Here is a 14,906-nt window from a genome sequence, read left to right as displayed (position 1 = left end):
GAGCTAAGGTTTGATGTGGTAGTAGCTCAGAGTGATTTGTTATTTTTAAGGTTTGACCAAAATGGCTACAACGGCGTCATTTCTGAACACAAGATGATCTTCGTTTAAAATGCCGTCATGAAAGGCGGCGGGTGATATGCATTCCTTTAAGGACTGTTAGGGCTTTGAGTTTGTTTGTCTGCAGTTCTACACAAACAAGTTTAACGTTTACCTAAAAGAAGCTGCGTTTCGTGTCTTTACTATTGATTATTTCACTTTAATAACTTTAGAATGTAAACTTTAGCCGTGAGGCCGTTGTTTTGTTTGTTTTTTTTGGTAACATTTATTCTTAAAGACGCATAAACAAAGAAAATGACAAACGTCTCTAAAAGTTGAGGTAATTGAAGTAAAAGGCAAACCTCTGTTCACACAATCATTTTTTTCTAACCGTGCGCCGGCGGGTTTGTGTTTCCCCCGCCTTGGCGACGGTTGTCATGCTGCCTCGGAACAGAGCGGCGTTCCTCACTCGGTTGGCATGAAGGAGCCATTTTAAATGCCAGGACCTCCGAGTACAACCTGAATGGCTCCGCTGGCTGAAATAATAGTTGGGAATAAATCCAGGGAGCGCTCGGAGTGGCAGCTCTCTGCTTCGCTCTCTGCTTCGCTCTGCGTCTGTGAGAAGCTTCGTCTTGTGTCTGTCTGTTACTGGGAAACTCTTTTTTTAAATTTAAACAACGGCGTCGGTAAATCTGTGAAGGAAACAACCGAACTAAATCCCATTACTCGCTAACGCTCAGGTCATTCTGTCCCTTTATGGATCTGCTTCATAATATTGAGCGCCGCAGAAAGCAGAAGATGGGGGATAAAGATTTTCTCAATATCTGTGTTTGTTTGTTGCCAAAATATCTCATCTTTTAATGAAAATCCCAGAAAGGAATTATTGGATGTACATCTACAACTCATTAACTTTTAGAGTCAACACAATTCAACCTTTGTAAATGCAGGATTAACTAGAATGGAGCCATTTTTACAGATACTGAGTTGAACTTTGGTGTGGTAGTAGATGAGTTATCCCCAAAACTGACTATGAGCACTGTTAGCAAAATATCTCAAAAGCCACAAAACAAATTTCAGAGAAAGCAATGATTGGATGTACATATACAGTTGTTTATCTCTTGGAGTCACGCCAGTTTAAGATGGCCTCCACGGCTAACTCGGACATGGCTATAACTCTGTCAGTCTGACAGACATTGAGCTCAAATTTGACGTGGTAGTAGCTGAGAGTCATCCCCATTAGTAATGTCGTTATTATTATCAGCTGACGTAACTCCATTTCTGGCGTGGAAGGCGGCGGGCAATATGCATTCCTTCGGTGAGTGCCAGGCCTTTGCTTTATGTTGGTATTAATTATTTAGATTTGCTGTTTGCGTCACGGTCTCAAACGGCTACAGATCTGCAGCAGATTATGACATCTACAACCAGCTTCATTACTGAGAAGCCATTTGTTTTGTTGCTGTTATTTTTTTCCAAACTTCTCAAGAACGCGACTCGTTCATTCCTCTCATGCCAGTGCCATTAGTGTGACGAGGTTTATTTCACACTTCAGATAATTCAGCGCCGGTAAACTGGACCAGCAACTGGAGGTATTTCTGTGGTATTTTCCCCGACCGTGCAATAAGGAAGTCCCCTGCGTCGCTTTGCCTCATGTGCAGCTTTCATTTTCTCCAGGTTACTACAGTGTCCTCCCGCCGCGGTTCTGCTGGGGTTTCTGTTGTTGTGATTCCAGGGGGTTTCACTTCACCTTTGGAAGAAATGGACCAAGCTTCTTGCAAACCAAACTCTGTCTTCTCGGAATAAGTTAATTTTTACCCAGTGTTGTTCTTTGTGTTGTTGACACAGCTGGTAAAGTAAACATGCGAGTTTCAGCGGGGTGTTCGGACTATCTGTGACAAAGGGGAGTGGGATCCCCGGAGGCCCGCAGATGGGGTTTTGCTTCGGGATCGTCTGGAACCGAGGGCTCCTGGATCTGGTTCGGACCGAGCAGAGTCGTTATGTGGTGCTGGGCCCGGCGGACCTGTGGGCTGCTGGCCAGGGCAGGTGTCTGCCCGGACGGAGAGGATTATTATCGGCCGGTCAAGAGAAGAGACACGCAGGTTTGATGCTCGTTTACCTTTAGGCTTTTTCAGACAAAACAGCTAAATCTTTCACCTACTTAGATCAGCTGTAAACATGTCCAATGTTTGTCTGTCTGAGGACGTTTTGATAAAGACTGAACCCAAAGAAAAGATAACCACGAGCTGTTTTTTAGCCTCAGAATGAGAAATAAGTGACAGATTTTGGTCAGTTTTCTTCAGCTTTTTTCTCTCTTTGATGTAGTTTTCTGCACATGTAGTTCAGATCAAGGCTCTGACACAACATAAATAAATTCAAGAGCACTGCGTTTCATTTACTATTATAGTCACGACACAATTTAAGAAATTTGCGCTCACATTCTTGCCAGATGAAAGCAGAGTTGTAACATGTCTTACGTAAGAGATCTACGCTGATTTGATCCGATATCAGTCTGAACATTTCATCACTGTTTTCACCAGTGTCTCAACGCAATCAAAAGCAAGTCCATCATTCTCGAACCTATTTAAATTTAGAGAAAAGAGGACATTTTTCCAGCTGCGTCGGGTGCCTCACAGCTGAAGGACAACAAACCTCCAGCTGGAGAAATTCAGTTTTCTGTGAGAACGCGGTGAACGCTGAGCGCTGAATATACACTGAAATGTGTGGCAGAGGCTGAAACTGAGTTGCTAAAGCTATAAGAAGCAGAACACCAGCTAAAAGCTAAAAGAAGCTAAATGCTGAGTGTTAGCCAAAAGTAGCAAAAGGCTAGTTAAAGACTACCGGAAAGTATTGGGAAGTTAACTAGAAGTTAAAAATGGCAAAAAGCTAAAAGTATCAAAGGCTAGTTAAATCTTTAGTTATGAAACAAAGTCCCAGCACCCATCTTTAGAACAAGCAGAATTCTTAGATAAAAGAGCAGAAAGAAGTCAGATTGTAAAAAAACATGGAAAATAGAAAACAGGAAAGCATTTGTGTGAATGCTGACTCAGCGTTCTGACTGATCTTACAGCTTTTATTGTGTTTTCGTCATTTGTGTGAAAATCAGCCTTTAACGATGTACAATACTTGCATACAGATTTGTTTAATAGCTGCTCTGTGTGCCTAAAAAGCAGCTTGGTTTTTAGATTTATGTATTTCTTTTGGCTCTTCAAAGACTTGATGATTAGTGTAAAAGCTCTTGCATCACTGTGCGGCCCGCCCGCAGCTCAGATTGATCGCCACCGCGTCAGAATTGAAGGACGAGACGTCTTCCCGGCTCGAATCTGACCCCATTTACCGACATCACAGTTTCCTGGCTTCGCATCAGAGCGACACGAAGCCGCGCAGACGCCTGACTTTAGCTGTCTGCTTCTGTTAACAGCACGACGGGCAGCGGGCCAACGTTTTCTGCCTCGATCATATTCATTAATATTTGTTATTCCGAACAGTTAGCTGCCCTGTAAAACCCTTTACAAGTTGTTTTACTTTGCCTATTTTTTTCATAAACAGCATTTACACACCATAGCTCCCAATTCTAAGAGACAAAGAAAGTAAGACAAAACAAAAAATACCACTTCTTTTTTTTAAACTCAGCCGAAATGTCCGGTTTGTCCATCTCTCCTCCCACAACTGTCTGTACTTTCTGGGTAAATTTCAGCCCTTTTGTTTTTTATTAAACGTTTAAACTGGTTCTGCTGTCATTTTTAGACAAATGGTAAACGATGGATAAAACATTTTGATTTCTGATTTCTGCTCCCGTTTTCTGCCTGAGGATTTTCTTCTTATTTGGAAGCTTCTGGTGGAAAAACACAAACACATTTTCTTACATTTTGTTTTTAAAATAACATCTGCAGAGTTGAACTATAGGTGATGCAACAGGCGAAAATATTTATTTCTCATGAATTTTTTAGTTTTCCCCTCAGACTCTGAACATTAGGACATGTTTATCTAAAGGAGTTTAGTTTTAATAAATAGTTTGAGCAACAGTACAGATGTGTATCCACAGTAAAGCTTGTTTTAGACCTCTGCTGTAGTTTCAGTCCATTTCCCAGCACTCAGGTGCTTTAACCCGACACTTCTTTGTCTTTTTTATAAACTTTCGTCGGTCTTCTGGCTAAAATAAAGTCTTCATGAAACATTTCATTAATGTTTTAAATGACTTTCAACAAAGAAGAGAAAAAAATAAACATATTTTGTGTGAGAGGAAAGTCTCTCCCTTCATACCAGATATATGTAAAGAGGTTCAGTATATTTTTAATTTTAGGTGAAAACAGAAATTGTTTCTTGTATGTTCACATATTTGAATTGTTTGTAAATTAGTATTAAAGGTTTTAATTCAAATAGCAGCGTTCAGAAGTAATAATAATAATTTTATCACAAACTTAATTTCCTGTGGGGTATTTTTGTCTAATGTTGTTCTTACTGACCATGAGCTGCTTCGTTTTAGTTAATTGGACTTCTTGGATTTCTTTAAGCTCTAAACAAACCTAAAAGTTAAAACCTTTCCAAAGAGCACAAATAGATGAGACTAAAAGCTTGTATTTCTACAGGATAAATGACCAAAACGTGTGTTTCACGTGGACACTTGTTTGTTTTAGACCTTATCAGCTATAAATGAATAACTTGTTGGCAACAAATCAAATCATTTTATCTTCAGATGTGTTTTGGACTTCACTCCATAAATTTCTGACGAGCATTTTTGACTTTTTAGCTCCTCAAAGCTGCATGTATCCCCTCAGGTTGCTGTTTTTTTCGAGCCCACTTTCTATATCATTACACTCCTCTTTGTTTATTATTCATACAAAGATTATTGAGCTCAACTCTGAAGTACTAAAACCCAACTGTTGGCTTTAATTTCAAAGCTAAAATGAACTGCAGAGCTTTAAACTTGCTTTAAACAACCATAAGCCTTGTAGATTTATGTATTTCTTACGGTTTTATCTCGTGTGTCTTTATGTCGTATAGCTCCACCCTTTCTGCGTATATCTGGGAGTCTTATGGGCCGTTTATTTGCTTTAAATTGTATATTTTTTTTAAACTCTGAAGGACGTTGTAAGATTGGCAGCAGCTCAGTTTAGCTCCAGGCCCTCCGAGCTGTCCAGTTCACCGGAGGTACAGAGCGCCTTGCTAAAATGTCACCCAGACAAGAAAAGTAAAAATAAGAAGTTGTTCCGTGTCACCGAGATGAGAATAACTTTCTGATGTCACTGCCCTGATTTCCACTCCAACCTTGCCGTGATGAAAGTCTTTTACCAGCTGAGGTTGCTAATTTTGAATTAGTCTTCCTCTGTTTTTGGGACTTTTTTTCCTTTGTTCTTCTTTTGAAGAGTTAAAGCAGGAGTGTTTCTGCGTGGATGTGTGGGAAGAATAGGAGAGTAACGCGGGCTGTTAGCGTCGCCCTCCTCGGGGGAACAGTAAAACAAGCCCGAGCCTCGGCAGCAGAACAACAACACGCTCTGGGGTTGATTTCCAGCAGATGGAAGAAGAGCTTCTCTTAAATCACAGCAGACTGTAACTTGGCCGGACCTCCTGGCTCTCGGAGATCCACAACCAATATTAGCATTTTTAAACTAATACTTCTGCTCGTGGTTTTTGGGGAGTTTATCGCCTTCCTCTTCCTCTCCTTTTGTGTTGTTTTCCCCTTCGAGCAGCTGCAGATTCTGCGAGTTATGAAGCGCAGCAGCTCTTTGATGAGAAAGGTCCGAGAGGTCAGACGTGTTTGTGGTTGGGTTCGGCTCATCTGGTGTAAGCAGATGTTTTCTCTGAAGTTTGCTGAACCCTTTTCGTTCCAGCTCTCGCTGACAGCAGAAAATATCAGTTAGGATTATGACGTTATCATCCTAAAGCAGGCTGTATGTTTATTTTTTTTGTAATTAAATATCATAAATGAGAGCTCCCTGTTAATCGCCAGTGATTTATTGTGTCCATTTGTTAAGTGCTGTTGATTAAAACAGGCTCAAGTGATTTGGTAATCATTTAAAAAGCTTAGCAGCAGTTCTGTTCAATTAAAAGAGATCTTATTAGTGCGATATTAAGAGCTGTGAAACTCAGATCGGCCAGCAGGGAGCAGTGTTGAACTCTAAATCCTCTAAAATCCTCTCCTGTTGTCTTCGGCTGAGTTTCTTAGTGCATCTGCTGAGTCACATCTCAGAGGCTCAGATAAAAACACAGAACAGGGACAGGATGATGGGTGTTTTCGGAATAAAATCATGGATCCCATAGATAACCTTAATGTGAGCTGTTTGTGACGACCGGCAAAAACCGAAATGTTTAGGTTTGGTTTTTGGTTTAGTCTCTTTTTGGTATCGTGCAGAGGGCAAATACAGACCCGATGACAAGCAGCTGAGATCTAACCAGAAGTACTAATAAAGCAACATTTTGCACAGAAAGTGCAGGTTTATAGTATTAAAAAGCCACAGCGTGCAAACGTGGGCATATAAAGGTCCTGATGTAGACTTTAGGGATTTATATTTTGCTTCTAAGCTGCCAGACTTTCCTGTAAGTTTGTCTTTTTTTACTGTAACTCTGTCCACACCTGATCATTTTCAGATGAATGATATTCATTAAGCCACCTAATTTGGACATTTTGAATTGTTCAATTTTGCGCCGAGTTTTCAGGAATCACTTTGTTGGTGCTGAAATTTGATTTTCTTTCTGTCGAAAAAGGGGTTATCTCTCTGTCTGCTACAGACCTTTTAGAAAGACTCCAAAAGGTCTGGCTTTCTCTGTGGCAAAATAAGAAAAAAATGAATATTGGTTCAAGACTTTTGTGTGGTAATTTATGCCAGTAAAAATACAGTACAGTATGTAAAGTTGCTGTAATTGTGATTGCTTTGTGATGCATTTGGACTTGTTTTACAGCCACTGTAAAAGAAGTAATCAGACCTTTAAATGCAACTAGAAGATTGCTGGATTAGGTTATTATTGATGCATTTAGGAAGTGAGACGAACAATAAAGTTGTTTGTTGGCCAAATTTGAATTGTTTTATTGTTTTTTATTGTTAGCATGGGTTTATTTGTAAAGAAAAAATGTGGGAAATGAAGTAAAACTGCATTATATCCCTCTTAAACTTTGCAGATCAGTAATAAATAAGATGGCATAAAATGGAAACACTGAAAAAAAGACCTGAACTGAGTGTTTTACTTGACTGAAAAGGTGCGGAGTGACTTTCTAATGTTTGCAGACAGTCGAGCTGCTGTCGTTTCTGTGTAAATATGTGCTTTCAGCTGAGAGCAGAGCCCCTGGACTGTACTTCAGTGTTTTCTTTTCCCATACTGTCCTGCTGCCATAGTGAGAGCAGAAACAACACAAGACCATCGTTTCCCGAAGGCATGACGTCAGAATTGGCGCTGCCTTCAGGGACACCTCGGAGACCTCGCCTTCGCAGAATACCAGCTGTCATATTTTGTAAAATCAGCCTTTTTTTCTGAAAATAATTTCTTCGTTGATCGTCAGTGTATTATATCATATGATATTCCTTTCTCATGTAGCTTTTAATGGTTTTATTAAAGACATACTCTGTTTTGAAGAGTGTGTAAAATAAGTTAAACATTTTACTTTATAAATAATTCAATAAGTTACCTAATAACTAACGAAACTGATAAAATAACAGCAATAAATAAAATGACTTGCCTATAAAAGATATAACGGAATGAAAATGACTCGCTTTGAGTGCAGTCATGATATATCCGATAGTAATGAAGGCACCGCAAAGTGGGCGGGGTTTAGAAGCTCCTAGGTTGTGAGTCATGATGATCCTGAACGCCTCACACCGCAGCGATGATCCAACAGAGCTGATTTAACCTCACACAGGAGCAGAAGCGGCAGCAGCGGGACGTTTTGGGCTTTAAGAAGGAGAAAAAACATCGATAAAACGTCTAAATAATGCCGGTGGAGCCGCTGTGACTGACCGCTTGGCATCCATGGTCTATCTCCCGGGGACTGAAACCGAGGCGCGCAGCGTCAGACCGGGGCAGCTGCTCGAAATGTTCGACTCGTCGTGGAAGGTGCGGAACATTTGGGACGGGGTGAAACTGGAGGTGGTGGACGACCCCAGCCCGGTGGTCCTGCACAGCTTCACACACCTGGACCCGGACCTGCCTCTGGTCGAGGTGAGGAGGAGGAGGTGGAGGAGGCGGAGGAGGAGGAGGCCCGTTAGCTGATGCGGTTTGTTGTGATTTAGTCCTGCTTTACCTCAGGTGATGTAATATAACAGGACCGCTACTCTGATCCAATATTTTATCAGTTTGGATCTTTCTTGTAGCCATTTTGGATTCCATTTAATTAGCTTTTTATTGTCTTATCACATGTTTTAAACTATATAACTTTGATGCAAAAAGATGGAGTCATGGTGAAGTCTTGCACGTGATGTTTTCCAGCAGGTAGTGTTTGTTGAGGACGACTCTCAGCTACCACCACACACAAAAGCAGCTCAATATCTCCTATCAGCCGAGTTATAGTCATTTTTGTGTTGGATAAGGTTGCTTAGCTGTGGTAAATCAGCTGTACAGCCAATGATTCATTAAAATCAAGATTTTTTGCTAACCGACCAGCAGTTTTGATTGGAGTTTTTATGTTTACAGTGTCTGCATCATTAGATGATTGTTTGAGGGTTAATGTGACTCAAACTCATTGGGGTTTTTGGTAAAAATTATCTTTAGGAAACAGCAAAGATTCCTCACCTTTTGTTTACGACTTGCAATTGTTGGCAACAAAGCACGACTCTGCTTATTTCACTCATTTATTTCAAATTTTGGAGTGAACCTTTGATAATTGATGATGTGTATTTAGTAGTTGTTTTATAATAGATGATATACAAAATATTTAAATCAAAAACATTAGAAAGTTGTGTATTTTGACAGCTTTAATGGTAAAGTTATAAAAATAGATCTTGTGTGATTTCTTTGAGGATGTGATGGGGATGACTCTCTGCTACCACACCAAGTGTTGTTGTGTTTGCTCAGGTTGCTTAGCTGTGGCGGACATCTTGACTCCTAAATAATCAGTTGTAGACTGCTCGCTGGTTCTTTAGGTTTTTCCCAAATGGACAGGGAGGCAAAAACATTATCACCTGCATGTGGTTGGCGACCATAACGATACAGGCGCCTCGTGTGCTAGCACCAGCCTACGTTTACGGGTTGGCTTGGTTTTAGGGGCTTTACTCCTGTGGTTAAACCACATGTCAAGTCTCACCAAATGTCACGACACACAGGTAGTTTTTATCTAATGAGTTGCTATGTAGGTCACACGTTTCTTGGTCTTGTGTTGAGTGGTGCTTCTTGTAGCCGTCCTGGGGGGGGACGGCTACTACTCAGTAAATCAATCAATTCAGGTTTCTCGGCAGGCAGCAGTCATTGCTGGCAATTTTGACCAACTGTTTTGTCAAAACTGTGTTTATTAAACACGTGAGTCATTATTAACTTACAAAATGATAGAAATAAACTTAATTTATCGAGATTGCTCACTTTGTTTTGTGCTGAAACCAGGAAAAAAAACAAAACAAATGAGTTGAATGATTCGCTTTTATTCGACACTGTCCTCATGACTTGTTCGTAAATTACATGTTTATCACCTGATTAATAAATTGATCTGTTTCAGTCCTGATTTGGTTGCATATTGTGGTTTATTAGCTTTGTAGAGGAGAAAATTAATTTCAGCAGGCATAAATTGGTCTGGGAAATTCCCAGCATTAATTACAGGGACCAGCTGGAGTAAGGTGCTTAAGGTAGAGCTACAAGTGATGATTAGTTTCACTGTTGATTAGGATGGATGGTTTTTACCCCACCTCCTGATTTATTGCTTATAGAGCTTCAGCCTGTGAAGTTTTAACATTTATTTAAACGCTTGTTTGAGCGTTTGGGTTAAAAATGCTTGTGGAAGTTGTTGAAAAACCTCAGCAGCATCTAGTAGAAAGCATTCTCTGACTGCACTCGAAGCTCATCGCGCTTCGTGAGTTTATTTGATCTAAATGTAGCTGCCTGCCGTGTTCGGCGTGGGCTTTGGTTGACTGGAAAGGCGTGCAGGCAGCCCAGATTTTGCAATTGGCCAAGACTGACTGGAGCTTCTTCAAAAATCGACGGCGTTTGTTAAGATTCGTGTCCGGAGTTCTGCTCTTCTCCTGCATGTGTTGTACACGTTTTACTGTTTCAGAATAACTCTGTGGATGTTGGATCTTCAGAGTCCGACTGAAGCCAGGGACATATAATAAAACATGTCATTAAGGCTTGTCATCAACTGTGGAGTATCTTCTTGATTGTCTCATAGTTTGTTTTTCAAAAAAGTCCCAAAGGTTTACTGTCCTTGTCCTACAACAAGTTTAAAAACAGCCATTTAGACATATCTAAAGAAGGAAGAGAAACATTTCCAACTGGATCTGGGTCCTCTTCAGGCTTTGACTCGTTGTAAGATGTTTCACTTTTTCCATTAAAAAAAAGTTTTGTTTTTATGGATTTCATCCAACATTCTCCGTCCGATCAGATAAAGAGGGAGGATAGGTCGTCACCGTTATTAATCTTATGCAGTGCGTTGTAACTGATACCACATGGAGACGTTCATCTTTCTGTCCACTTGGATATTTAATTATCTTTATTTTTTTATTCTGATTTGTTTCTCATCAATCAGATCTGGGCTGATGTCCCGTTAACCCCCCTCCTGTTTGTCTTCGTTTGAAGCTAACCTGTTGTGCTTCGTCTTTCTGCTCTAATCTAAATCCTCTGCTCTAACACAATTACCCAACGGTTAATCCCCATCCCGCAGCGGCCGAGGGGTTTTCTCCACATTCTCTGGCTTTCTTTTCCTCACCGTTATTTGATGCAGAGATCTTGTTCCAGCATGAGGAGCTGATGGCGTGCCGACCCCTGGGTTCAGTCATTTGTTTGTCCTTCAGGCGTCAGGCCGTGTTTTTTGACATCACAAAGCTTTGAAATAGAGGTTTTGTTAAAAGATAAAGTTACTTCAGCATTGGGGGGTGGGGGTGGGGGGGTAATAGAACAGCAGTGCAGTTACCCCAGTTAATACAGATTTTTATTTATGTGAAAATAAACCATGGAGACGCCATAATTCATCCAACGTTTCTTTAAATGTTCTTGTTTTCTTGTAAGTTCTTGAAGTGGTTTCAATCAGAAGTTTTTCAGAGTTTCTGAAGGTCTTTTAAATTCTTTCTTCAGACCAATTTGACGCCTTTTTTAAATGTCATGTTTTGCTCAAAGACGTGCCTTAAACTGCCGTGAACTGTTATTTGCAGTGTTTGTTTAATTAAACTGGACCATTTTTTTTTGCATCGACGTGCTGTTCTCCAAGTTTACATTACATCAGCGGCTGGGAGGGTTTTACGATTAGGTTTCTCTCAGTGTTTGATTTTCATGTAACTTCAGATTCTCACTATAATCTTATTTTATTTCACTGGAGTCGAGAAGTTTACTGAAACACATCCAAGATAAGAATGATCGTAATTCTGAATTATGCTGCAAAACCGGAGGATTAGAGTCCAAACCTTTGCATTAAAACTTTTTAAAAAAGAGAACTAGCTCCTCCTTATTGAGCCTGAAGAGACCGTAAACAATAGGTTCTTCGAATGGTGAATGAATTCAGTTAGAAAGAGTGATTCCAGTAGCTTAAGATCAGTTAAAAACTGCCTTCTTATGCGTCTGATTCAGTCGAAGAAGCGTTCAGGTTTTAAGAAGCAAGTGACGGTGGAATCAGAGACAGAGAGCTAATGTTACAGTGTCTAAAAACCGTCCTGTCTTTATCTGCGTGTCCTCTGTGCTAACGGTGACTCAGCTGAGCAGTTCCCAGATGAGCTTAATAACACGGTACGGCTCCAGTTGTCCCAGATGGAAGAAATCACCCTAAACACAATCTAAAACACAATATCTCATTACAAAAACAGAACAGAGCACAGTACAGAATTAAAGCTGCCTTGATGTCCTGTGGTTACGCTGCATGTCTCATCATCTATTTTCACCCATGTGAGCTGTAGTTTTCTGCTGCTGAAAAGCAAAAAAAAAAGGGGGATTATCAGGTTTGACACGGCCTCGGCGACGGGAGGTTGTTTATGATGCTTAATGACTAAAACACAAGCAACGGTTTGGCAGAGGAACGCGAGCAGAACCGTCTGACTCGGCACAGAGGAGCTTTTGTTTCCGCGGCTCGTTTTCTTAAGAGAGTCAAGAAGCTGAATCCGAGCGGCAGAAACGGACAGAACCAGGAATGCGAAGGCCCGACGCCTGGAAAACCACTTAATTCTTCCAGTTTCCTTAAACTGTCCGATGCTGCGCTCGCCGCCCGCCTGATGCACTCTAATTATCTGAGCCGGCCTTCCATGAGGGAAATTTTAAAAACACGGTAGCGGAGGTGTATTTATAGAGAAATTCAAGTTGTTTTTTTTTCCCCTCTCAGTGAAACACGATTCTGATGGTTTCCAATCAGAGTGAAGAGCAGCAAACTGCGAGCAGTTTCCCTTTTTTATGATTCCCATCTGAGTCCAATTAAAACTTGGACAAAATTAGATTCTGATACGTCTGTCAGACTCGATGAAGATCATTAAAATAATTTTTCTTTACTTTGAAGACGAGAGAAATTCAATAAAACCGCATCGAGCCAGCAGGGGCTGACTTTTATCTTTGTGTTTTCTTTTAGGGTCGACTTAAACAGTTTCTTCAGTTTGCTCATGTTGTTAATCCGTCCTGCAGCGTCTCACGCTGGTTTCCAGACACCAGACTTCATGATGGTACCGAACATGACGTCGTGTTTTTGAAGGAATTTGGAAGCCTCTAAATCTAAATCTTGTATGACAGATGAAATGGTTCGATTAAAAACTTTAGTTTTAGTTTTCAAAGACTGAATCCCAGTTTTGCCCTGGCGCCTTCCGGTTCGTCTCATCCGGGTCTATGAAATGGGATTGGGCTGAAGATTACCCGGTGCGGGGTTCGGCTTTGTCCTGCAAAGAATAACAGGAATATGAGCGAGCTTAGCCTGTTTTTATATTTAGTAAATAAAAAAAAAAAAGCCCTGACTGGAAAGTTATAATTCACTTATTGCATTAGTTCCTGTAAAGAGGGACAGAACAGAGAAGAAGGTTCTGGAGGGATTTGATTTGATTCAGCAGGATTATCTCGCTCTCGTCGCGAGGCGGCGGGGGGGGGTTGGAAAGGTTTTATGTTTCACTCTGAAGTCTTTCCTCTGCCTTTATTTCAGCTTCTGCTGGAGTTCTGCTTTTGTTCTGGTGCCGACGTTCCCCTGATGTGAACGTGTAACTGTCACTGTAGATCCGATTGGAGTCATTTTTCCGTCTTCTTCTGGCAAACCGACGACCTCATGACCACTTTAGATACCTCAGATGTATCAGAAGACTTTGGAGTACTGAAGGAACTGTAATAAAAACACTGAAACGATACAGAAATACTACTAGATGCTCTGAGAGGATGGAAATGGGAAACATTCAGCTCAGCTGTTTGGAGAAAACGTTATGCAAATGATTTATTATATTATGTATTACATATATATACCTTTTATTTATTTTATTATCATTACTATGATAAATAATTCATGGTTTAGCTTTAAAATGTCTTCAAAAGGCATGTTTACGCCTTTTAATTTGTCTTATCTCTAACCTTGGAACAGCAACTTAATCAGTTTCATTATTTGCTAATTGACTTTTCCTTCATAACAAACTCTTATTATCAGACTTGGACGGACTTTTAGTGACTCCAAACCTTTGTGCAGAAATACTTTAAAGTTCCATATTAACTAATGAATTTGTTGTTTGATATTCATTGAACAAAACATGAGTAGTTCCTCTGTTTTACCTGTGAAATAAATAATCAAAAATAGGTCGCCAGTTGATGAATTGAGCAATAACTTATTTAAAAGCAGATGTTCAGAGAAGAGAAGGTGAAAAATAAAAATAATTCTGATTTCCATCAGTCCAAAACCACGCTAATAAAAGATGAGAGGTTAGTTTTTTTATGATTAAGCTCCAAACTGGTGATTAATAATGGTTGATAAAAACAGCTCGGTGTATTACTAAACCCCATTAGAGCAGCTCGACACAAAGGTAAAGGCTGAAATTAATAAAATAAAGAAGAAGGAGAACTAACATGAGCACAAAAAAGGAACATATTCTGTGTTTCCTGTCGCTGTGAATTTATGTTAGCAGTTTAAGGAAATGGGGCCGTTACAGCTAAATAAAAAATAATATGATTACAGGAAATTTAGAGGGAGGTCAGTTTTTTAAAATCTAATCAGGAGTTCTCTGGTTCTCGCAGCCGGTCCGTCATTTTTATTTCACCGCAGAGAGCTTTGCTGGAGGAGAAATGGCTCCTGTAATTTCTGAAAAAATACGATTCAGTTAGTTTTTAAAGATTAAAAAAAGGTTCGTTGAGCAGGAGCTAATCTGGATTTTTGCAGCCAAATGGTTACTTTGCAGCACAAATGACAAAAGAATCGTATTTTATTACTTTAACGGTTTCCTGTTGACCTTTGAACTCAGGTAGAAATCTTCAACTTTGACACAAACATATTAGCAGCTATCTAAATATTAATTTCAGTCTTAGTCTTTCTCTAAAAAGAGCTGAACAGGCTTCCAAATTCTTGCTTTGGTCATGCTTAGACTTTAAAAATTTGGGGTTTTTTTTAACATAAAGAAACAGTTAAATCTAAGGGTGAATGTTATTATTTTTTAAACAAATATATTGCCATACATGTATATGTATAAATAATCCACTATATTGGGAAGAAATCTGCATTTCTTGTTTGTTTTGGTGGCTGCTGGACGGATTTCCATTAAATTTTAAATAAATGAAAGACAAATTGACATCATGTGACTTTAGCTGCATGA

At 39.9% G+C, this 14,906-nt stretch overlaps 1 protein-coding gene across 8 annotated transcripts in view; it reads left to right on the top strand.

Moving 5' to 3' along the window:
• LOC108242791 (ral guanine nucleotide dissociation stimulator) overlaps nt 1-14,906 on the top strand; it is a 46,444-nt gene that overhangs the window by 14,033 nt on the left and 17,505 nt on the right. For 2 of the 8 annotated variants that reach the window (XM_017427856.3, XM_017427853.3), the window contains exon 1: nt 7,832-8,181. The exons of 5 other annotated variants lie outside the window; for them this stretch is intronic. In XM_017427856.3, coding sequence (XP_017283345.1) covers nt 7,993-8,181 — 189 coding nt within the window. In that variant the 5' untranslated portion in view covers nt 7,832-7,992. Of the gene's footprint in view, nt 1-1,224; nt 2,133-7,831; nt 8,182-14,906 lie in introns of those variants that run through there. One more of the 8 variants, XM_017427857.3, reaches the window with a different exon arrangement.

Source organism: Kryptolebias marmoratus, linkage group LG1 (genome assembly GCF_001649575.2).
Source record: "Kryptolebias marmoratus isolate JLee-2015 linkage group LG1, ASM164957v2, whole genome shotgun sequence".
Classification (NCBI taxonomy): domain Eukaryota; kingdom Metazoa; phylum Chordata; class Actinopteri; order Cyprinodontiformes; family Rivulidae; genus Kryptolebias; species Kryptolebias marmoratus.
The sequence above is the reverse complement of the archived record's forward strand: the minus strand, read 5'-3'. Positions and strand labels throughout refer to the sequence as shown.